General features: G+C 38.0%; 1 protein-coding gene across 1 annotated transcript in view; it reads left to right on the top strand.

Moving 5' to 3' along the window:
• LOC144360576 (Fanconi anemia group J protein homolog) overlaps positions 1–25,156 on the top strand; it is a 47,544-nt gene extending 22,388 nt beyond the window's left edge. Inside the window, exons 6-10 of the mRNA XM_085491476.1 lie at positions 10,642–10,766; positions 15,009–15,117; positions 15,392–15,524; positions 22,614–22,708; positions 25,080–25,156. Coding sequence (XP_085347602.1) covers positions 10,642–10,766; positions 15,009–15,117; positions 15,392–15,524; positions 22,614–22,708; positions 25,080–25,156 — 539 coding nt within the window. The remainder of the gene's footprint in view (positions 1–10,641; positions 10,767–15,008; positions 15,118–15,391; positions 15,525–22,613; positions 22,709–25,079) is intronic.
• Positions 25,157–26,923: the final 1,767 nt, after the last annotated feature.

Here is a 26,923-nt window from a genome sequence, read left to right as displayed (position 1 = left end):
ATGGATCTTACATAACCAAAGCTCTTTATTAATTAACAGTTTATTTGTTCACAACTCCCGACTTCGGGCAAATTTATATTCTTGATTATCACAATAAAAATAACATTCCAAAGATTTGCTAAATTAAGAGTTGTAGTACTATCAGATTAAATACCACATCACAGTTGAGAGAATAAGACAAAACTATATACAGTATACAATGTATTTCAGCAAAAACAGTAACTCTGTAACTCTGTAACTTTGCAAACGAAACCCAAAAATGTTTAGCTAACGACTACCAAACACGCATATGAACATTTCAGCTTACAACTGAATTCGTGCCGAAAACATGCACAGCACGTTGTGGACACTGATTACCGGTCACCCCAAGTGCCAAATCAGGATAAACAGCCATTGTCAATAGAGTAGCCAAGGTGTTAAAAATGGATTATGTACTGGCAAACCAAATTCTGCATAGGCATATGTCTCCAACGCGTTCTTTTTGGATCATTTAGTCTTTTGTTTTTGACTCAGCAGCTCTCAAAACCTAATATTAAATATAAGAACGAAACAAATCTGTCGCGATTTCATGCTTTCACGGTAAAGGGGTGGTGACTGCTCCCCCGCTGTAAACCCCTGCGTTTACTATCAACTCTTTCTACCGTGTCCTTACTTGGTGACGTTTCTCAATTTATAAACTTGCCACGCTACTAATTTCGCCCAATCACCCGCTTTTATCGGTTTTAAGCAACCAATTATCACATAATATCTTTTCTCGCTCGCTTATTTAAAAGACCAATCGCTGGCTCAAACATTGATCACTGCTACATGAGTGGTTGAATTTGTTGTTTCAATGGTAAAGTTTACGGATACAACGAGTAATAGAGTATTAATTACTATTAAAATCCAAACGACACGACACGATACGGACGAACGACAATCTATGATACTTTGTATGGAGGGGGGCAAAGGGGTAGCTGGTACAGTTTTACGGGAAATAAAAAGGGCCTTTTACAATTTACAAGGAAAAAAAGACGTTTTTACAATTTACAGTGATAATTGAATTTTGCAATGAATTGTGTCATCTAGTCATTTCACAGTTTCGAAAATGTAATTTCGCTGGATTATTCTTTACGACTTTTTAAATTTGGATGTAAATTCTTGTACGTACCGAGAAAAATTACACATTTTTACAGTGTACGATAAAAATATTTGATTGATTACGTCGTACGTCTAGCCTGTGATTACACAATTACGGAATTTATTTTTCCAATTTCCGTTGTACGAACAAAAAAATATTGCAATTACGTTGAACGAAAATAACCCTCTTTGCCCCCTTGTATCATTCGCGCACGCAACTTGAACTACGACCTTTTGTTTAACATGCTGAAGGAGCCGAACTGTGTTCTGTTTGAATCCTGGACTGCTCTCTTCTTTCATCAATGATTATCGAGACTGTTACTTGATAAAGACAACGCTAACTCCCTAGGGCAAAGAAACGAAGAAAATATTGATGTGTTTTCCCAAAAATAACGATGCCAAAACCACGAATTAAAATGCGCGCAGCGGGCGATATTTTCAAAATAAAGCGGAAATTAGACAGGTTGGGTGACATTAATACTGTGCACTCGGTTGGTATAAACAGATCCTTAAATGCGTAAAAATACGACCGGACAATATCTATCATTCTGAAATATGCCAAAGACAGAAACAAATGCAGCACGTTTTTTTTATGAGCCAAAATAAACAAAACAAGAATTCTACGAACGAAACAGATCTTGTTTGCAATGTTTATTTACACCACGGCATCTCTTAAACACATTCTCAAAATTTGCGATGTTAATTTTACAAACGTTTAAAACATTGTTATTCTGATATTTTTTGGTCAGCATATAAAATAAAAAATCTTTTGTTCAAAGGGCGGTGGTCATCGCGTCCTGTTGGATAGGGGACTCATAGCGACGTATACAACACTTGTAAACATTGCTTCATTACATGAAGTACGAAAACGCGCTGCGCAACGACCAGCGCCCTTCAAATTTGTACCTGTATCATACTATTTTAAGGACGTTGGCGTTTTTTAGTTTGGAAAATAACTTTTCAAAAACGTGGTTATACACTAAATATTTACGTAAACAACTAAACATGTACGCCGAAATAACGGAATAGACTACTAGTATGTTTTAATATTTTTGTAAACTGAATGACGACATCATTTCTGTGAACAACTGATCACCAATATCACGTAATTGACTATGTATTAAATATTTCTGTGAACAACTAATCACTTATATCGTGTAATAGACAACAACTGTAACAACCAGTCTTCTCGGTCATTATTATGTTCAGTATTATGTAAATTAGATAATGAAAAGTTCTTATTTCATTGTTGTTTTATTTGCGAAGAATAATTAGAATGTACCGTATACACGTAATTTCTATTGCATGTTCAAGGGTACTGAATATCCCGCCGTTTAGCGCCCCATCCACAGCTTTACCCTAATGTGATACCATGGAGGTAAAAGTCTTTTTTACCTCCATGGTAATACCAAGTGAAACGTATATTTTTACTATCGCATTTTACAAAAGTCGAAACTGGGTGTATCATGGTACAACACACGCTGCGACAACTGAGTGATCAGTGACATCTTTGTTGGGCGATGTTTCAATGGTGAATTAGTTTATTTGAAATGGAATGAATATTAGTATGAACTCTATTACAACGTGTTTGAATTATGTGCAGCAATGGGCAATGACCTCCAGAGTTCACGCATTAATATCTAATTAAATTCACTTAACTCTGTTTTTTAATAATGTCGCACTTGAAAAGCAGGAGATATTTTAGATTAGTTTTATGTTTACCGATCTTCAACATTTTAGAATAAATGATAGCTACCATTGTCGAATCAATCAAGAGGCTCGAATCCGGAAGGCTTGGTTATTTTAAACTTCGTAAATAGCATTCTTTTCAAGCGGCGACTTCATTCAAGTTTAATGAACGTAAGTGAAATGTATGGAAGAGTCACGATACCTACGAAAGTTACGACTCTTATTCTTGAAATTGGTCATAAATACATACACAAAATACAAGCATATACCATTTTTTCAATGGCACAAAAATCATACTTATTGTTTGAAATACTAGTAACTGATACCTACACATATAACGATAGGTGCGAATTTCAAATATTGAAACCCTTTGCCGAAACGTCCGTCCACCGGAACGCCCAAACCCAGTTTTCTGTCATTTTAAATATAATTACTCAGTAAAGTAACAAGGAAGGTATACATGTTCGATTTATAGTTATAAATCGATGCCAAAGCAAATTCAGAAAATGCAAATAACAGTATAACAGGAAGTGGACACGGTGTCTCGACGTCAGTTATTTTTTTCCCTTTCACACATTATTATTTAGGCCGCAGTTTGGTTACGTCAGAAGTGTCCAACACGCCGGACCTCAGCGTGTTGTTTCTCGGTGTTTTCCTTTATGTACGTAGCACATTTCGACGAAAAGGTAGTCTGCATTATCGGAATAGTGTCTTAAATTGAAGTCTCTGCTTTATGTTTCTACAATGCTGTCTTTGGAATAACCATTGAGAAATTAGTTTTCCTTTAATATATACCAACCATTGGTTTTGTTTCTTCGGCAGGCTAATTGACATCTCTCACAGCCATCCTGGTTGCAATTGTAAAAACAAATTTCACGAACCTAATTTAGTCATGGAGGTATCTGTTTATACCTCCATGGTCAATGATAGTTGCGGTTACGCAATCTAGCGCTTGATCATGCTGTAGTTAAGCCACCCATGGAGGCTCTTTTTACCTCCATGGGCCACCTAACCTTGGGATTAAAATGCAATGGTTGTCGCGCCACGTCGTGTTTGATATGGACTCATAGCGACGTATACAACACGTTGTTTATTTACATAAAATTCAAACACGCACTGAGCAAAGACCACCGCCCTTTCATCAAAGGCCTCTTCTAAGCTATGATTTATTTATACCGCCCGAATATTTTGATTCGAAATTGAGTTAAGCCACAGCCCCCCCCCCCCCACAAAAGCCTCCATTATTAAACAATGTGAAACCACCTTATTATCGATATCCAACAACATTTATTATCTTGAATATTACATTTAAGCCCAAATAATAAACGTCAACAATAATAGTAAATGCTAGAACAATCTCAATTATGAATTCTAAGTAGGAAGACTGAATAGACGTGATGTCACAGCGTCAACCGTAGTGCTTGTCATGATTACAAGATCCTAAAGCGGAAGTGATGCAATCGTAGAACAATTTTTAGCCCTTGAAAGAGAAGCAACGTCACAGTTATAAATACGCCTGTCGCTGTGTTGGTTGTTGGCTCACCCGCTTCAAGTTGTCCGAATATAACGCCTCGTTAATTACTACTTAATGCTAAGTGGTGTTGTTTGAAATAACGCTATTTTACAGAGTGGGTTGCGTGGAACGAATTGTCGTATGTTTTAAAAATACGTCAATTAGTCGTGTGAATCCGGGCCAGAATCCCAGGGCCGACCTGCCGTTCACAAAAAAACACTCCTGTAGATTCGTGTGCTACAGTAACTCATGAGTAGACATCATCTTCATAAAAAAAAAGATCATAAAATTGTCCCTTAAAAATACATGGTCATCAAGTATTGCAATACACTACATAGTAATATAGCATTTTGTTTAAAAATTGTAATATAAGTGATGATATAGAAAACATTCCATGTAGACACAATCAGGGTAGAACAAACTCCCAGACAGTACATCGCATGGAGACAATGGCATTTAATGTGAGCTTACCATAATCCGTTAATTGTTAAACTACCTATTTTTTAGCTGTATATTATATATTATGATTTATAAAGCAACAATAGGACTATTTGTATTTTAAAATAAAGATTGAAATTGGTGACCTTTTAGATCTACTGTGAAATACTTTATTTTCGCGAATATACCTTTTTCCTATTTGTCACATTCAACTCGTCAGAAATCAGTAAAAAAAATCCATGCAAAACACTCAAAAACACTTTTCAGCAAACAATAATTCCAGCTAAAATAAAGTATTTCACAGTACATCAACGTTCATCGTCGACCCTGTTCTATTGTAATGTGTTGGCAGTAACTTAAAAATTACATTATCTAAACACATGTTTTCTGAGATAATGTCCGCCGGGATCTTGCTCTGCCGGAATCCAGTAAATCTCAAAACACATTTCGTGCTCGTAGGATTAGTGATGGTGCGGGTTAAACCCATACATTATCCATGCAAGGTCCAAGGTCACTTCACAAAATGTCAATAGTCGCTAAGGTGTTAATTCCATAGATAAACATACACAATTTACAGAGGGCGCACAACCATCGCATAAGCCATGATAAGGAGCTATTTTGCTTCGCATGAATTGTAAAGTTCAACTTGATTTGAGATCAGCGAGGGCGCAATAACAGAGGTAATATTATTATTAGTCACTACGGATTCGTATGTAATAAATTATTATATGCTATAATAGCATATTTATGTAATGTACAGTTACAGTCGCTAGTTAAGCACTTCGCCACAATCGAATCATTGAGTATTAGTTCAAACAATACCATTGTAAAACAAAAAAATATATAGTTGACGATAAATTAGTAAATTATAAACGGATTAGTTAGAAATATATTTCTATAGTCTTTAGACCTGGCCACCTAAGCAGGTTTATATGAAAAGTGAATGATTTCTACCATGTCAAGCTAGTAGTGCAGCAGTTCAAGCTGCGTGATTTCCGCTTAATAAGTTGAACGTAAAACAACGAAAAACTCAGAGTTGCCCGTCAATTTATGTTCAAAATATACAACGGGCAACGTAGTATATCAGTTCTTTAAGTTCAGCGTAAAACGACAGCAAATTTGTGAATTTCCGCTGTTTACATTGCGTGTATCAAACGCGCAATTTCTAAATTTACGTCGTTTCAGTTTCGACGGTTACGCCAGGGAAATTCGAACGTTTACGCACCCAAATATAAACAACGGATTTACTGCAAAACACGTTGCTAATCCGGCAAGCGGCTACGACGGAAATTTGAATTTTCATGCAGTGTGGGGAGCACATCTATTGGGCCAACAAGCCCAAGGATATGGCCCCGCATTAGTTTCGGGACTACCATATCAATCGGCTCGAACTGAGAGCAGTGTACTTAGCACTACCATGCTTTCTACCCGTAGTTCGAGACCACAGAGTCCTGCTCTGCACAGGCAACGCAGCGATGGTCTCCTTCAAGGAGGGGGGGACGCATTCCCCATCGTTGTCAGTCCTAGCGGAGCAAAATCCTCCTTTGGTGCCTGGAATACAATGTGGAGCTAACCGCACACCACCTTCCAGGGGTGAGGAACAGTCTGCCGACGCCCTTTCAGGGCAGCTCCGTCTCCAGAACACGAAGTAGCGGATACCCCAGTGGGTAGCCTCTAGGCTGTTTCGACCGTGGGACGGTCCAAGGTTGGACCGTTTTGCCGCACCCCGGAACGCCAAGCTCCTGACGTACGTAACACTCCTGCTGACTTCAGGAGCCTGGGCCAGGGTCGCTTTGCTAGCTCCGTGGACCCACTTAGTTATGTACGCCTTTCCTCACTTCCCGCTAGTTCACCGGGCACCGGAGAAAACTTTGACAGGTGCACACCCGCATATTATCATGGGTTGCACCCAATTGGCCAAGCAAGGCCTAGTTTCCACTTCTGTTGGAAATGCTAGTCGAAGCGCCAGCAGTGCTTCCGGACTTACCGAACCTGTCGTCCCAACCAGACGGCGCACTACCAACGAGCCCAGCAGGTATCACTTACACGCATAGAGGCACTCAGTAGACCCACACATACGAAAGCCTTATCTGAGCGGGCTGCCAACGTCCTGGCCAGGGCGAACAGGGATTCCACCTACGCAGCCTACATTTCTAGGCTGCAAGCATACACTGATTGGTGTAGCGGAAGGGAGATTGATCCATACCATCCCTCTATTGGCCAGGTAGCAGGCTCCTTCGTCCACCTGTTTGACGAAGTGGGTTTGTCCTACGCAGCGAGCGTTGGCTACAGGTCGGTCTTGTCCCCCACCACTCAGAACGTACGGGAACAAAACTAGCCGATTGTCCTATTATTAGGTGACTATTTACTGCTTTCCAGACGCCAAGACCCCATACAAGGGAGCCGCCTAACTGGGACCCGTCGGCTGTGTTGTCTGCTCTAAGCAGACCACCCTTTGAGCCTCTCCAATCAGCACCACTCAAATTTTTGATGTGGAAAATAGTCTTCCTACTGGCCCTCGCCTCAGGTAGGCGCCGGTCAGAGCTAGGCGCGCACTGTCCTTCGCGAACGGTTGTGCAGCTTTTATGGACGATCAAGTTGTACTAAAGACACGAATCTGGTTTCTCGCCAAGAACCAAATCCCAGGACACGATCCTCAACCGATCGTCATCCCCCGGCTGGCAAATATTGTCAGTCCGGAGGATCAGGAGGAATTGCTTCTCTGCCCGGTCCGAGCGCTGAGTTGCTACGAGAACCGTACCAGGTTTTCTAGACGGGGAACCAAACACATGTTTTTGTGTAATGGCCCTGGCAAACAGGACAAGCCGGCTTCCCCGACTTCCATCTCCAGGTGGATTACTGCGACTGTACTGGAGGTCTATAATACACTATCCTCCTCAACACAGACTTTGCAGAGACACCAAGTACGAGAACATGAGGTCCGTGCGATTGCTAACTCACTAGCGCTAGCGTCAGGTGCCCCCCTCAAACACATTCTGAGGGCAGGCTTCTGGAGAACGCAGAACGTCTTCATCAACTACTACCTAGGAGACACCCAATCTATTGAGCAGGGTCTCTTTAGGTTAGGCCCCGTCGTAGCGGGTCAGGCCTTGTTTGCTGACCCAGCCTGAACGACTGCAGGGGCTTCTGCGCATAGGCGATAAGTCAGTCTCGACATTTTTGCGGGCAGATTGTCTGTTCCACTAGCACTTCCTGGAAGCTCCCAGGTTTCGCTTCTGTCGACCTACGCCCTCATGCGAACTGTTTCGATCCTACTTCAAGCTTATCACCCCCGAATTCGGCTTGGGTCTAGCTTTCTCGAGCACATCGAACCCTGTCACCACAGCAGCATTGGCTTCTTGCTTCGGGGGCAGCAGAGGCAAGGTAAGACACCACCCTTCTTGGGTCTTAACTTAGGTTTTTTGGGTTTGTTTTCATCCCGGACTGGGGAAAAGTCTTTCATCATTCTCCTTCTTTTTCTGTTTGCTCGGAAAAACCGCCACCTATCGGTGTCTGACTCTGCCTACAGTTCAAAATAGTCATTTTGACTGACCGGAGTCTATGGTGGGTAATTGAACGTAGTGAATTTAGGCGAGGGTTCTCCGAACCCGCCTATTCACATAGTTCATACCCATCATAGACTCCGGTCCCCCCAACCTCCCCACTTTTTCCGTCGCGTTGGTCTAAGTCCTCGAGGCGGAGAGAAAGGAACCAGAGTGATGGACGGCTACCTGTGGCGCTGCCAGGTGGCCTCGGTCACGTGGGTTTGTCACGTCAGGGGTAAAAGAATCTTGAGGTCATGGGGCTTCCCCTGACCTAGATTCTATCTCTCCGTCACCGGCAGAATCGCTGATTAATGCCTACAGTTCAAAATAGTCATTTTGACTGACCGGAGTTTATGGTGGGTATGAACTATGTGAATAGGCGAGTTCGGAGAACCCTCGCCTAATTTCAGAAGAGGTGATTAGCAATTTTTAAAAGGTAAAATAGGTCTTGAAAGAAGAGATTCGCGATGATAACTGTTCAAATGTGTTTTACCAAATCACGCAATAAACACGTTTTTATTTTCTTGAGTAGCGTAAACTGATCTTGAACTCCGTTTTGACCATGTTCTATCGAGGTGGATTTGATTTTGAAAGAATTTTAGCTTTCAATCTAAAGACTGTGTCTATTGCAAACAAACAAAAAAGTGCTAATTTCGCAACATTGACTAGCTGCTACATATCGTGCGACTAGGTCTATTATAATCAACTTATAATCCACAAGTGGCAGGATGCGTGTCGGTCAGTACATAATAAGAGTCGGACAATAGTTCCAGTTGGAAGCGTTTCCGTGGTGGTCACTAATTTTGAGTGTCGGTCAGGGTTGACCAGCTTGCCGAACAAACCTTTTGCACATCTGATATTAGCATGTCAAATATGAAATCAAGCGCCGAGGTCGGAACACATAGCGTCGAAATCCTAAGTAAAGCGCCGAGATTCACAAATATAGCGCCGCGCACTGCAGCGCTAAAAAGCCCTGGGAAGAACCCTGTGTAAGTTTACAGATATTCACCCACTGTGTGAGTTTACAGATATACATCCACTGTGTGAATTTAAACACATACACCCACTGTGTGAGTTTACACATATACTACCACTGGGTGTGTTTACACATATACTACCACTGGGTGTGTTTACACATATACTACCACTGTGTGTGTTTACACATATACTACCACTGGGTGTGTTTACACATATACTACCACTGTGTGTGTTTACACATATATTACCACTGTGTGTTTACACATATACTACCACTGGGTGTGTTTACACATATTCACCCACTGGGTGTGTTTACACATATTCACCCACTGTGCGAGTTTACAGATATACACTTTTTAGTCCCCGTTCGGACGAAGTCCGAAAACAGGGACTTATAATTTGTTCTCCGTTCGTCTGACCGTCCGTCCGTCTGTGCGTTCGTGCGTCTGTGCATCCGTGTGCCGAAGTCATATCTCAGAATCCCTTGGACCGATTCTGTTCATTCTTTGTATGTGCCTAGTACTTTATGTGGGACATATGCACATGCAGTGGTTTAGCGATTCCATTCAAAATGGCCGACTGGCAGCCATCTTGTTTTTTGAAAATGTTGTATTTTGGACATGCTTTGTCAGTTTTCATTCAAACTTGGCACATATATTATACATGTTAGGATACATGTCCATGACGATTCTTTTCACAATTGGATCAAAGATGGCTGACTGGCAGCCATCTTGTTTTTTGAAAATGTTGTATTTTGGACATGCTTTGTCAGTTTTCATTCAAATTTAGTACATAGATCATACATGTTAGGATACCTCAACTTCTTTATTGTGTCAAAAGTGGGGGGTGGGCGTTTGCCCCAGAATGGGCTCTTACCCGGATAAGTATGGTACATGTATAAACGAACTGTGAGCATTTCCCATACTATCTACCGGTAGTTAGTGTTTCAAACTTATACTTTGTAAAATGATAAAATTATCAGCAAGCAGTTGATTAACCCTGTGAACAATGCTGAATGAAGGTCAGTTATCCCCCACTGGATACATAACTGCCAGAATGGGAACTTATAACTTCAGTTCTATACATTTGTACACACATACATCCTTCATATCTCAAACATGCCTAAACCAATCCAAACAATGATGTATAAAATAACATGCAAGTACTTTCTGATTCATGTACATTGTATTATTGGAACATTTATGATCTAAAAAATGTATCAAACTAAATTGATTGCAAAAATGTACATATTCATTGGAACATGAATATGCTTGTAATGAAATATTAATTCACTGTGTTTAAGTGTAGAATAGGTAGGATTAAACAAATCACAATTTTCAAACTTCATGTTTTATGCAGGTAATCCATCACAAAAAAAAGACTCTATTATAGCACAAACAAAGCCACCAGCTGTGATTGATCTCTGTACAGAAGATGATGATGACTTCAAATCAACTGTAAAGAAATTTAGAACTCCTACTCAAGTAAGATTCTGATTTATAGAATGATGTGTATGTTATATCAGTATTGTCACCATGTGTATTCGTGTGTTTTATTTGTTACATTTCAGTTCATTTTTTGGAGGACGTAATCGAAAAGTTTATTTTATGTTAATGAGATAAAAATGATTCATTTCTATGCAAATTAGTGATGGTCATTCCACAAATGTTGACTTGTTCGATTTCATGTACTTCCTTTTATGTAGTGAATGACTAGCACTTAGTTCTAATAAAAATATATATTCTTGGAGCTTACTTAAGGTAGCGGGACTATTATTTGCATACTTGTTTTCATCTTCTAATTGTGACTGAATGACTACAAATAGACCCGGGAAAGTATATATTTTTAGAATCGCCAGACTTCAAGCTTTTCACAAGTGTATTTTGCATGCCCGTATCTGCATTCTACGACGCGTTACTCAATCAAAGGTGAAAAATTACTTTTTCTGTAAAAAAAATAATTACGCATTTATGCTGGCGGTAAGAAGTATTTTTTTCACTTTTCTTAGTTGTTCAATAGTCTGGTAAATTGAATTTGTCTGGTCAGTTTTATTCAAGCAACGCGTTTTAAAAAATAGTGTGCTGAATTTCAATTACTGTTTTAGTCGCATTGCATGTATGTAAATGTGTCGAAATGGGCGTAGTGCGAGTGGTTAGTGCTAGTAGCACTAATCCGAAAAAGTACTAGATCTAGTGCTAAAATGGCACTAGATCTAGTGCTAAAATGGCACTAGATCTAGTGCTAAAATGTGCACAGTGCGAGTGGCATTGTTATCGCATTGTCAACGACGTCGAATAATAGGAGGGGCATCAACAACCACTTTCATATTCAAACTACAAACAGTATAAAACATCGGCAATATACGCGAGATATCCATAATAATACTTTCTTTATATGCCGTCGTAAATTAGCCATCCGAAAATCTCCCTGGGGATTTCACGGCTGGTGGGCACTTATTTTGGGCTCAGAATTTCAAAAAATAATCATCAAATATTTTTTGGGGACTTCCATTTTCATCATTGAAGTATCTAACTACGCAGACTTTCAACACCGTCAGTTGGGCCACCTAAGACGAAAGAAACTATTGCAGAGTTAACAATAATAATTAATAATTCTTGTTGAATTAAAAAGTAGACCGCCTGCAATTTCATTACAATATCGCCCAGTGTCATTTTTCAAATACATTTGTTTTTATTTTATTGGTAACGAAAGTATATTCTCAACGAAGTTTCAAATAAAAACGAACACAACTGCATTGCGTAGTAGCAAATGATTATGGTTGCGCAATCCGGTCATGCTGCGTCTCACAATTGTTGAATATTATTCAGTAGTGATTATAATAATGCACAAAAAATAAATTCGTTGAATTGTTATGAAATTCAAATAAAATTCACTTAGTTTCATCGTAAGCAAATGATTCCGATCGCATATAAACGTTCGATGCTGTATGGGTATCCGCCATGTTTCTTTTGCATGAGTTGAGCTAATAGGTCAAATCGCTAATGAACCAATCAAAATGCTGAAGGATGCCCATGTGTTCAAATCACCATAGCTCATTTAAATAGGTTGAACGCAACGCGGAAGAGATTTGCCGATGTTGTAGTACGATATTTTGGCTTGGATTTTGATGGGAAAATGGCATGATTTTTTTTTTCAAGTCAAAAAATAGTTGTTTTCAAAAGATGAACTGAGCATCAGAAGAATAATTTAATATTGTTTACAGTGATAGCAGCTCTTTGTCCAAACGAAGCTTACCCATTCACGCTTGTAACAATAAACACGCTCTTGAATAAAAATTTAAATCACCGTCCGTGTTGAGGGACGGTGCTTAAATAGACTATTTTAGGCGTCCGGAAAGATTGAAATGTCTAAAAAATTACGCCAAAATATTTAAAAACTGCCGAAAAATCGCCGCTATACAAAACTACGGTCATCACGTATGCGCACTGGGTTTGTTTAGCTGTGAAGGGTTAAAATACGCATTTCACAACCGGAAATTCAACAGACTAACTTGTAACTTCACAGATTTCGCATGTTTTAATTATTAGCAACTGTAACAAGAACAAAATTTCGAGAGTCTAGAACAAATAATAGGACTCCTAAAAAATACTATTGCTGAGAAAGTGTCTAGACATATATTATATGGTCATGTTAAAAAATCGGCGAGCTTATATCATATTCCGCTAACTGGTTACTTGTGTAAAGATGAGCTTGACAGTGTCCTTGTCAGGATTAACTTGGGTTGAAACAAAGGGGAATAAGTCAGTTAAGAGGCTTAAATGGCCACTTGAGAGGGGTTGTCGCTGCTTCCGTTAGTACCTCCTTGCATAGACATTCTAAGGTCTATGCTCCTTGGTACAATGTAACAACAGGATTGTGTGAATCCACTTTTATCATTGGTTGATTATGTCCGCAAAGGTCAATGTCATGACAACCAGACAACGGTTCATTTTCTGTCTGGTTCCCAGCGGTACTGAGCGACATGCCCATTCACAGGTCGCCGTACACACAAAATCCACCGAGTTTTACAGGGACCCGGGACTTAGACTAGGAGTATACAATTTTTTTATTTAGTTCATATATGGCATCATAATTTCATTGAAGATCTATTTTCATTAAATGTGGCGCCGACTAGAAATAAAACGGCACGTCAGCGATTTAAAAAAAATCAACGCTGAATTCCCCCATTTACATACAAGTTACAAGTTTATATCCACCGAAGCTGAAAACACAAACTTCCACACAATACGATTTCATACAGTGTATCTATTCACAATTTGTAAAAATTGCGAAGTTTGACCTGCAGTTTCACTGTCCATGGAGCTAGTTTCCCGGCCGATCGCGTTGTTTCAAAGGTCTCTTTTAGTAACCGTGATTACGACAAACGTGGACAATGACATTCATGTACATTCTCAATTTTCCTACTGCAGCACATTTCCAATGAATGAAAGATACAACAATTTACATAAATATTAATTCATTTTCGGACAATTACGGGATGTATTGACGTCGTTGACAATGCGATATCAATGCCACTCGCACTATGTACATATTAGCACTAGATCTAGTGCCATTTTAGCACTAGATCTAGTGCCATTTTAGCGCTAGATCTAGTGCCATTTTAGCACTAGATCTAGTACTATTTCGGATTAGTGCTACTAGCACTAACCACTCGCACTACGCACATTTCGACACATTTACATACCTCCGCATTGCCCCCAACTCAAACCACAACTCGTTGGTAAATAATCGATGAAATAGTTTGTCTGGACACATTCAAGTTCCTCTCATTGTCACCTTAAAGCTGTGAAAATTTGGTGTTAATCCGACGACAATAAGTATACATTATTTTTTGTTAAAGACCTTGTATTTTGAAAAACATAAACTCCTAGAAAACGTCCATGAAGTCACAGCAAAGATTTTCAAGCTTGTTTATCGGCACAATCAATTTGTTTTTCCATCAAGGTCTGTTTTAACATGTGTAGGGACATCCAAATGTGTAAGGCTATTGGAAACCAAAAAAATAAAGGAATGGGATAGCTATATTTGGATAAATTCGGCATATGAAAACACCAAAATCAATGATTTTTGTCAGTGGCTGTGTGACCTTGTGTCTGACACATTCATATGCAAATGACTAATCTGTGAAACAAACAGGGGCGGAGACAAACCACTCAAATGTTTGGAAACACTCATTGTGTGTCAGATAGCTACTGATAACACATCCTAACATTGCTTTGTCTTGAGTTTATCTTTGAAACTTATAGGCACACAGATTAAACCTGTGTTGTTGATTTTGGAAAACACTACTGAGGCTGCCTTGCTTTCCTTCAGAAAATCTACATTTTAACCAACTTACATGACATTCTATGTTATGTTGACTTTATCATATGAAAGTTTATAGTGCATTTCATCAATTAATAAATAAATGTGAAAATCGTAATTTTCAACACAAATAATAGTCTCGCTACCTTAAGTAATTTGTTTCACATTTGCAGTAAACTGTGATCATGTTCTCATGAAAACCTAAGAGTACAGGTCATTTGGGGAAAAGAAATATTAGGCCTGCCTACCTAGTAATTTTAGGACATTTCTGGAAATATCAAATTCATTTTATTTGGTCCATTGACTGGATAATTCCAGCATTTGCCTTTAATGGTTTATCATGTATAGCATGCATTAAAAAGATTTAATCAAAATATTTGCTTAATTCTTCTATAAATTAGCGTAAAAAGAAGACACAGAAAGGAGTGGTGTACGATGATCTAGATGATGATCAAGATGAGTTAAGTTCATCACCAGCAACCTGGCAGATGGAAATCAACAATGCTTGTAGTAAGTCACTTGTGTAGTTCTTTGCACTCCTACTATTAAAATATTATTTTTAGCTCCTGTGTACAGAACACAAATGGGAAGCTATTATCATACTGTCTGTCTGTCCTTCTATCCTATCTTCACAAATGTATTAACACTTACATGAATGTCTAACACTATTTATTTTCTGAAAAAATTAACTCCAGCTAGAATAAAATATATTACAGTATTGAATTCACTTCACAAGGGTCTACATTCTAGTATCTTTTAAATTAATAAATTTCAATTCATATAGATATACTATCAAGTATGGCAGACCAAGCTGTTAAGAATGGTGGCATGCCTGTGTGTACATGTTCTTGTGCTGAATCTGTATCTAAGGATATTGATGGCCCTCCAGACATGGAAGAACGACCACCAACAATCAAGTACGTCTTGTGTACTATTTTCTTAAAATATTTTACACTATTTTCAGATTTGTAGTTACTCATACATGTACATAGGAACACCTGTAGGATTTGTAGTTACTCATACATGTACATAGGAACACCTGTAGGATTTGTAGTTACTCATACATGTACATAGGAACACCTGTAGGATTTGTAGTCACTCATACATGTACATAGGAACACCTGTAGGATTTGTAGTTACTCATACATGTACATAGGAACACTTGTAGGATTTGTAGTTACTCATACATGTACATAGGAACACCTGTAGGATTTGTAGTCACTCATACATGTACATAGGAACACCTGTAGGATTTATAGTTACTCATACATGTACATAGGAACACCTGTAGGATTTGTAGTTACTCATACATGTACATAGGAACACCTGTAGGATTTGTAGTTACTCATACATGTACATAGGAACACCTGTAGGATTTGTAGTCACTCATACATGTACATAGGAACACCTGTAGGATTTGTAGTTACTCATACATGTACATAGGAACACCTGTAGGATTTATAGTTACTCATACATGTACATAGGAACACCTGTAGGATTTGTAGTTACTCATACATGTACATAGGAACACTTGTAGGATTTGTAGTTACTCATACATGTACATAGGAACACCTGTAGGATTTATAGTTACTCATACATGTACATAGGAACACCTGTAGGATTTGTAGTTACTCATACATGTACATAGGAACACCTGTAGGATTTGTAGTTACTCATACATGTACATAGGAACACCTGTAGGATTTGTAGTTACTCATACATGTACATAGGAACACCTGTAGGATTTGTAGTTACTCATACATGTACATAGGAACACCTGTAGGATTTGTAGTTACTCATACATGTACATAGGAACACCTGTAGGATTTGTAGTTACTCATACATGTACATAGGAACACCTGTAGGATTTGTAGTTACTCATACATGTACATAGGAACACCTGTAGGATTTGTAGTTACTCATACATGTACATAGGAACACCTGTAGGATTTGTAGTTACTCATACATGTACATAGGAACACCTGTAGGATTTGTAGTTACTCATACATGTACATAGGAACACCTGCAGGATTTGTAGTTACTCATACATGTACATAGGAATACCTGTAGGATTTGCAGTTACTCATACATGTACATAGGAACACTTGTAGGATTTGTAGTTACTCATACATGTACATAGGAACACCTGTAGGATTTGTAGTTACTCATACATGTACATAGGAACACCTGTAGGATTTGTAGTTACTCATACATGTACATAGGAACACCTGTAGGATTTGTAGTTACTCATACATGTACATAGGAACACCTGTAGGATTTGTAGTTACTCATACATGTACATAGGAACACCTGTAGGATTTGCAGTTACTCATACATGTACATAGGAACACCTGTAGGATTTGTAGTTACTCATACATGTACATAGGAACACCTGTAGGATTTGTAGTTACTCATACATGTACATAGGAACACCTGTAGGATTTGTAGTTACTCATACATGTACATAGGAACACCTGTAGGATTTGTAGTTACTCATACATGTACATAGGAACACCTGTAGGATTTGTAGTTACTCATACATGTACATAGGAACACCTGTAGGATTTGTAGTCACTCATACATGTACATAGGAACACCTGTAGGATTTGAAGTTACTCATACATGTACATAGGAACACCTGTAGGATTTGAAGTTACTCATACATGTACATAGGAACACCTGTAGGATTTGTAGTTACTCATACATGTACATAGGAACACCTGTAGGATTTGTAGTCACTCATACATGTACATAGGAACACCTGTAGGATTTGAAGTTACTCATACATGTACATAGGAACACCTGTAGGATTTGAAGTTACTCATACATGTACATAGGAACACCTGTAGGATTTGTAGTTACTCATACATGTACATAGGAACACCTGTAGGATTTGTAGTTACTCATACATGTACATAGGAACACCTGTAGGATTTGTAGTTACTCATACATGTACATAGGAACACTTGTAGGATTTGTAGTTACTCATACATGTACATAGGAACACCTGTAGGATTTGTAGTCACTCATACATGTACATAGGAACACCTGTAGGATTTGAAGTTACTCATACATGTACATAGGAACACCTGTAGGATTTGTAGTTACTCATACATGTACATAGGAACACTTGTAGGATTTGTAGTTACTCATACATGTACATAGGAACACTTGTAGGATTTGTAGTTACTCATACATGTACATAGGAACACTTGTAGGATTTGTAGTTACTCATACATGTACATAGGAACACCTGTAGGATTTGTAGTTACTCATACATGTACATAGGAACACCTGTAGGATTTGCAGTTACTCATACATGTACATAGGAACACTTGTAGGATTTGTAGTTACTCATACATGTACATAGGAACACTTGTAGGATTTGAAGTTACTCATACATGTACATAGGAACACTTGTAGGATTTGTAGTTACTCATACATGTACATAGGAACACCTGTAGGATTTGTAGTTACTCATACATGTACATAGGAACACCTGTAGGATTTGTAGTTACTCATACATGTACATAGGAACACTTGTAGGATTTGTAGTTACTCATACATGTACATAGGAACACCTGTAGGATTTGTAGTTACTCATACATGTACATAGGAACACCTGCAGGATTTATAGTTACTCATACATGTACATAGGAACACTTGTAGGATTTGAAGTTACTCATACATGTACATAGGAACACTTGTAGGATTTGTAGTTACTCATACATGTACATAGGAACACCTGTAGGATTTGTAGTTACTCATACATGTACATAGGAACACCTGTAGGATTTGTAGTTACTCATACATGTACATAGGAACACCTGTAGGATTTGTAGTTACTCATACATGTACATAGGAACACTTGTAGGATTTGTAGTTACTCATACATGTACATAGGAACACTTGTAGGATTTGTAGTTACTCATACATGTACATAGGAACACCTGTAGGATTTGTAGTTACTCATACATGTACATAGGAACACCTGTAGGATTTGTAGTTACTCATACATGTACATAGGAACACTTGTAGGATTTGTAGTTACTCATACATGTACATAGGAACACTTGTAGGATTTGTAGTTACTCATACATGTACATAGGAACACCTGTAGGATTTGTAGTTACTCATACATGTACATAGGAACACTTGTAGGATTTGTAGTTACTCATACATGTACATAGGAACACTTGTAGGATTTGTAGTTACTCATACATGTACATAGGAACACCTGTAGGATTTGTAGTTACTCATACATGTACATAGGAACACTTGTAGGATTTGTAGTTACTCATACATGTACATAGGAACACTTGTAGGATTTGTAGTTACTCATACATGTACATAGGAACACCTGTAGGATTTGTAGTTACTCATACATGTACATAGGAACACCTGTAGGATTTGTAGTTACTCATACATGTACATAGGAACACCTGTAGGATTTGTAGTTACTCATACATGTACATAGGAACACCTGTAGGATTTATAGTTACTCATACATGTACATAGGAACACCTGTAGGATTTGTAGTTACTCATACATGTACATAGGAACACCTGTAGGATTTGTAGTTACTCATACATGTACATAGGAACACCTGTAGGATTTGTAGTTACTCATACATGTACATAGGAACACCTGTAGGATTTATAGTTACTCATACATGTACATAGGAACACCTGTAGGATTTGTAGTTACTCATACATGTACATAGGAACACATGTAGGATTTGTAGTTACTCATACATGTACATAGGAACACCTGTAGGATTTGTAGTTACTCATACATGTACATAGGAACACCTGTAGGATTTGTAGTTACTCATACATGTACATAGGAACACCTGTAGGATTTGTAGTTACTCATACATGTACATAGGAACACCTGTAGGATTTGTAGTTACTCATACATGTACATAGGAACACTTGTAGGATTTGTAGTTACTCATACATGTACATAGGAACACCTGTAGGATTTGTAGTTACTCATACATGTACATAGGAACACTTGTAGGATTTGTAGTTACTCATACATGTACATAGGAACACTTGTAGGATTTATAGTTACTCATACATGTACATAGGAACACCTGTAGGATTTGTAGTTACTCATACATGTACAGAGGAATACCTGTAGGATTTGTAGTTACTCATACATGTACATAGGAACACCTGTAGGATTTGTAGTTACTCATACATGTACATAGGAACACCTGTAGGATTTGCAGTTACTCATACATGTACATAGGAATACCTGTAGGATTTGTAGTTACTCATACATGTACATAGGAACACCTGTAGGATTTATAGTTACTCATACATGTACATAGGAACACCTGTAGGATTTGTAGTTACTCATACATGTACATAGGAACACCTGTAGGATTTGTAGTTACTCATACATGTACATAGGAACACCTGTAGGATTTGCAGTTACTCATACATGTACATAGGAACACCTGTAGGATTTGTAGTTACTCATACATGTACATAGGAACACCTGTAGGATTTGTAGTTACTCATACATGTACATAGGAACACCTGTAGGATTTATAGTTACTCATACATGTACATAGGAACACCTGTAGGATTTATAGTTACTCATACATGTACATAGGAACACCTGTAGGATTTGTAGTTACTCATACATGTACATAGGAACACCTGTAGGATTTGTAGTTACTCATACATGTACATAGGAACACCTGTAGGATTTGTAGTTACTCATACATGTACATAGGAACACTTGTAGGATTTGTAGTTACTCATACATGTACATAGGAACACCTGTAGGATTTGTAGTTACTCATACATGTACATAGGAACACCTGTAGGATTTGTAGTTACTCATACATGTACATAGGAACACCTGTAGGATTTGTAGTTACGCCACGCCCACCTCAATGCCATGATACTCTATAGTGATTTGCAAGTAATAGTAATCACGGCATTGTTAGAAATTTTGGCTTTGAAATTGGGTTTCCTCAGAATATTTAAGTTCAAGCTCTTTACCTACAGGTAGCTCTACATTTATAGTGAAGGACAACAAAATAGTATATCATTTTGCTCAGCATTTCTGTCCCCCTTCACTTCAATGTTTTGGCTGTACAAGTATTTATTATACAGGTATATAATTAGTCATGTGATAAGTGTCAACCAATTATCTGCTTGCTTTGTTATTTTGCATGCATCACATGATATTAATAAACCATGTGATGCATTTCATCCAATCACAGCATTTAAAGCAATTCTTATTTATATCTGACTGTTTTCAAAATAGATGTGTATGAACCTCTTGTTTAAAATTAAACTGTAACACTTTCACTAAAAATATAAATATTTTGTCAAAAAAAAATACCTGTTAAAAATGAATGTCTTTGATTTGGAATATTAAAGCTAGAATTTTATTTTCAGACTGCCAAAGATTTTTTTTGGAACAAGAACTCATAAACAGATAGCACAGGTTATCAAAGAACTTCGGAGAACAGCTTACAGTGATGTGAAGTGAGTGTTGTCGTTTCTTTCTCTATTGTCTTTCTATTAAATCTAGTATCGGTAAGGCAAGCCTTCAGATTATGCAACTCTTTAATAACTTTATTGAAGGCCAGTATTAAAAATGCCTATTTTCTATTTCCTATGGCAAAAACAAACAAATATATATTATATTTGGGGGGGGGGGGCTTATATTTTCATTGAAAAGTCCACCTACGCCGATTTTCAACGCCGGCAGTTGGACCACCCAAAACGAAAGACGCTATTGCAATTTATTAAATTTTATACATTTTGTTCTTGGTGGATTAAAAAGTAGACCACGCATCTTTCTCCTGAAAAATCACATTAACGAACCTCGTTACAAGTATATTCTAAAAGTAGTTCGAATAAAAACAAACCCAACTGCAGCATTACTTAGTAGAAAATGATCGCGGTAGCGCAATCCGGTCATGCTGCGTTTCACGATTGTTGATTATTACCTAGTAATGATTAAAATAACGTGAAAAAATAAATTCGTTGAATTGTTATGAAATGCAAATAAATTTCAACTTATTTCATCGTAAGCGAATGATTCCAATCGCATTTTCAACACTGAATGCTGTAGAAATGAATATCCACCATGTTTTGACCTGAACAGTGTTCTTTGACCTGACAGGTCGAATTGATAATTAACCAATGAAAACGATGGATGATGCCAACATGTTCAAATTACTCTCATTTAAATATGTTAATGTTATTGAACGCAGCACAGGAGAGATTTGCCAATGTTGTTGTATGATCTTTTTGCTTGGATTTTGATGGGAAAACGACATGATTTGTTTTTAAATAAAAAAATTAGTTGTCTTCAAAAGATAAACTGAGCATTTGAATAATAATTTAAAATTGTTTACAGCGATAGTGGTGGCCATTTTTGTGCTAAAAAATCATCAAATATCAAGCATTTCTGGCATTTATGGATGGATTTTGTTCAAACTTGGTACATATATTGGACATTACAGGTTCCTGATGCACATCATTTATTTTTCAAATCGGATTCAAAATGGCTGACTGGCGGCCATTTTGTTTTAATGATTAGGCTTCTCGAGCCATATCTCTTAAATGCTTTGACTGATTATATTCAAATTTTATATATTTGTTATACATCATATTATATATATATATACATGTATTCAAATTGGCTGATTTTGAATGCTGTTCCAGAGCAATATCTCTCAATATGGATAAGTACTTGTTTGACGATCAGATACAAATGTCAATCATTTTAATGTTAAAAAATCATATTCCAGACATGGTTGTATTCCAGCTGTATTACTATAAACAAAACTATATATCTTAAATTTGATAACTAACGAGGACTGTGCCATGCATGGCTTGTATGTTTTTAGCTTGTTCAGAGTACGTATTGTAGTATGAATGTAACTTTAAGGAGAGTGTCATCAAAAATATACAAATGAAAATCATCTGTATTGAATATTTTGACATATTGAATTTCAATTTGATTATTAGGATGGTAGTATTGGCAAGTAGAGATCACTACTGCATCCACCCAAATGTATCTACTTCTAAGAACAGAAATGAAGGTTGTAAACAACTTATGGAAGGTAAAAATGTAAGTGAACTCATAGCCTAGCTCTTCCTGCCACTGTGGTAGCTGTTAGTGTGTGGCTTTCTTGGGATTATAGTTTCTCAATTTAACTTCTTTAGCAATAGCCTAGCTCTGCCTGCCACTGTGGTAGCTGTTAGTGTGTGGCTTTCTTGGGATTATAGTTTCTCAATTTAACTTCTTTAGCAATAGCCTAGCTCTGCCTGCCACTGTGGTAGCTGTTAGTGTGTGGCTTTCTTGGGATTGCAGTTTCTCAATTTAACTTCTTTAGCAATAGCCTAGCTCTGCCTGCCAATGTGGTAGCTGTTAGTCTGTGGCTTTCTTGGGATTGCAGTTTCTCAATTTAACTTTTTTAGCAATAGCCTAGCTCTGCCTGCCACTGTGGTAGCTGTTAGTGTGTGGCTTTCTTGGGATTATAGTTTCTCAATTTAACTTCTTTAGCAATAGCCTAGCTCTGCCTGCCACTGTGGTAGCTGTTAGTGTGTGGCTTTCTTGGGATTGCAGTTTCTCAATTTAACTTCTTTAGCAATAGCCTAGCTCTGCCTGCCACTGTGGTAGCTGTTAGTGTGTGGCTTTCTTGGGATTGCAGTTTCTCAATTTAACTTCTTTAGCAATAGCCTAGCTCAGCCTGCCACTGTGATAGCTGTTAGTGTGTGGCTTTCTTGGGATTATAGTTTCTCAATTTAACTTCTTTAGCAATAGCCTAGCTCTGCCTGCCACTGTGATAGCTATTATTGTGTGGCTTTCTTGGGATTATAGTTTCTCAATTTAACTTCTTTAGCAATAGCCTAGCTCTGCCTGCCACTGTGGTAGCTGTTAGTGTGTGGCTTTCTTGGGATTGCAGTTTCTCAATTTAACTTCTTTAGCAATAGCCTAGCTCTGCCTGCCACTGTGGTAGCTGTTAGTGTGTGGCTTTCTTGGGATTATAGTTTCTCAATTTAACTTCTTTAGCAATAGCCTAGCTCTGCCTGCCACTGTGGTAGCTGTTAGTGTGTGGCTTTCTTGGGATTGCAGTTTCTCAATTTAACTTCTTTAGCAATAACCTAGCTCTGCCTGCCACTGTGGTAGCTGTTAGTGTGTGGCTTTCTTGGGATTATAGTTTCTCAATTTAACTTCTTTAGCAATAGCCTAGCTCTGCCTGCCACTGTGGTAGCTGTTAGTGTGTGGCTTTCTTGGGATTGCAGTTTCTCAATTTAACTTCTTTAGCAATAACCTAGCTCTGCCTGCCACTGTGGTAGCTGTTAGTGTGTGGCTTTCTTGGGATTATAGTTTCTCAATTTAACTTCTTTAGCAATAGCCTAGCTCTGCCTGCCACTGTGGTAGCTGTTAGTGTGTGGCTTTCTTGGGATTGCAGTTTCTCAATTTAACTTCTTTAGCAATAGCCTAGCTCTGCCTGCCACTGTGGTAGCTGTTAGTGTGTGGCTTTCTTGGGATTGCAGTTTCTCAATTTAACTTTTTTAGCAATAGCCTAGCTCAGCCTGCCACTGTGGTAGCTGTTAGTGTGTGGCTTTCTTGGGATTATAGTTTCTCAATTTAACTTCTTTAGCAATAGCCTAGCTCTGCCTGCCACTGTGGTAGCTGTTAGTGTGTGGCTTTCTTGGGATTATAGTTTCTCAATTTAACTTCTTTAGCAATAGCCTAGCTCTGCCTGCCACTGTGGTAGCTGTTAGTGTGTGGCTTTCTTGGGATTGCAGTTTCTCAATTTAACTTCTTTAGCAATAGCCTAGCTCTGCCTGCCACTGTGGTAGCTGTTAGTGTGTGGTTTTCTTGGGATTGCAGTTTCTCAATTTAACTTCTTTAGCAATAGCCTAGCTCTGCCTGCCACTGTGGTAGCTGTTAGTGTGTGGCTTTCTTGGGATTGCAGTTTCTCAATTTAACTTCTTTAGCAATAGCCTAGCTTTGCCTGCCACTGTGATAGCTGTTGGTGTGTGGCTTTCTTGGGATTGCAGTTTCTCAATTTAACTTTTTTAGCAATAGCCTAGCTCTGCCTGCCACTGTGGTAGCTGTTAGTGTGTGGCTTTCTTGGGATTATAGTTTCTCAATTTAACTTCTTTAGCAATAACCTAGCTCTGCCTGCCACTGTGGTAGCTGTTAGTGTGTGGCTTTCTTGGGATTGCAGTTTCTCAATTTAACTTCTTTAGCAATAGCCTAGCTCTGCCTGCCACTGTGGTAGCTGTTAGTGTGTGGCTTTCTTGGGATTGCAGTTTCTCAATTTAACTTCTTTAGCAATAGCCTAGCCCTGCCTGCCAATGTTGTAGTTGTTAGTGTATTTATTGTGTGTCGTCTTACCAAATTATGTGTTTCTATCTTAAAATTTCACTAGATTCCTCTTCAAAGTCATTAAATAATGTGTTTTTTTATTATTTCAGGGAGAGAACTGTTCTTTTTTTCAACATGTACACAGATTGAAGTTTCAGAATCAGTTGCGGCACAGACAGGGTTTTGATACCGCATGGGATGTGGAGGATTTGGTAGCTCTGGGCAAAAAAAGCAAGGTGACATTATCATGTGCAAATTTCTATTTCTTTTATGTAACATCTGTTTTTTTGAACAGGATTTTTTTAATTTTTAAAAACTGATCAATAATAAAACATTTCAAGTATAAACAGAAGTAACTAAAATGTTTACTGAAGTTTAGGGCTTTCATGAATAAATTGGAAAAACTGATCATGAAAACATTGATTACCCATAACATGGTGGTAGAAGTACAATGATTGGAAGAAATCTGAACAAATTACCAGTGATCGAAATAGACACTGCAATCAAGGCAATATGGTGAATTGCCAAACTGATTAAAATATGATCTTTTGTTTGGGCTTCTGAGTATAATAAGACCCTCTTCGAATGCAGTTCTAAAACAGGAACTTGGATTGACTTGTATCTCAGACTTATGTCTGGACTTATCACATTCAAATATCACACATACAACGTGTGGGACATGTGGACATCCATTCAATCACATTCAAACTTCACACATACAACGTGTAAAACATGTACGTCCCTTCAATCATATTCAAACTTCACACATACAACGTGTAAGACATGTTGACGTCCATTCAATCATATTCAAACTTCACACATACAACGTTTAAAACATGTACGTCCCTTCAATCATATTCAAACCTCACACATACAACGTGTAAGACATGTGGACATCCATTCAATCATATTCAAACTTCACACATACAACGTTTAAAACATGTACGTCCCTTCAATCATATTCAAACCTCACACATACAACGTGTAAGACATGTGGACATCCATTCAATCATATTCAAACTTCACACATACAACGTGTAAGACATGTGGACATCCATTCAATCATATTCAAACTTCACACATACGTCATGTCACACATATGCACATGCATTCATTTGTCAATGCATTTTAAAATAGCTGAATGGTAGCTATATTTATGTTCAAAATGCACCATTTCTGCCATTAAAGAACTGGATCTGTGTCGCATAATGATAGATTTATTTCAAATTTTGTACATAAATTGGGCATTATAAAACCTTGAAGTGCATTATTTTGTTCCTCAGGTTGGATGACAGCCCCGGAGCCTTATCTCTTACATGCTTTGACCAATCACATTCAAACTTCATACATACATAATAAATGAAAGCACACAACACATACAGTACAATGTGCACAACAAGGATCCCACCTGTTCTCGCCAGTGTCTGGCCCATGGTGAGACAGTGACATGCCGATGGTGTCCCAGTGGGGAGCCAAAGGTTTAGAATAATGCGTTCAGTTAGATACTATATAATATTTAAACTTAACGCAATCACGAGTGTGACCGATATTTCTTTGCACAACAAAACAAAAAACATTGCTTCAGCGTGATTACAGTGTTGATTAAATAAGAAGTTCAAATGTTTGTGTTTTGTTGAATTCAGCATTAAGATTTGTCGGATTATTTTCTCGGGTGGATCTTAATCTCCCCAGACCTGATCGTTTTGTGATATTTGCGTGGGTACCTGTACATGTACACTTACACATATATCAAAACATATATTATAATTGTTTTTGATAGATTTTTGTTACATGTGTACTTTACTTTTATTCACTTCAGCATTATATCGAACGACAGTAAATTAATTTCTATTTTGGCTCAAAACAGAACCACACATCAAACATTGATGACATTCGATATGCCTGTGTTGTGATCATTTGTGTTGCATATTTCTAGGTGTGCCCATATTATGCA

Source organism: Saccoglossus kowalevskii, chromosome 16, assembly GCF_978046115.1.
Source record: "Saccoglossus kowalevskii chromosome 16, keSacKowa6.1, whole genome shotgun sequence".
In the NCBI taxonomy this organism is placed as follows: domain Eukaryota; kingdom Metazoa; phylum Hemichordata; class Enteropneusta; family Harrimaniidae; genus Saccoglossus; species Saccoglossus kowalevskii.
The sequence above is the reverse complement of the archived record's forward strand: the minus strand, read 5'-3'. Positions and strand labels throughout refer to the sequence as shown.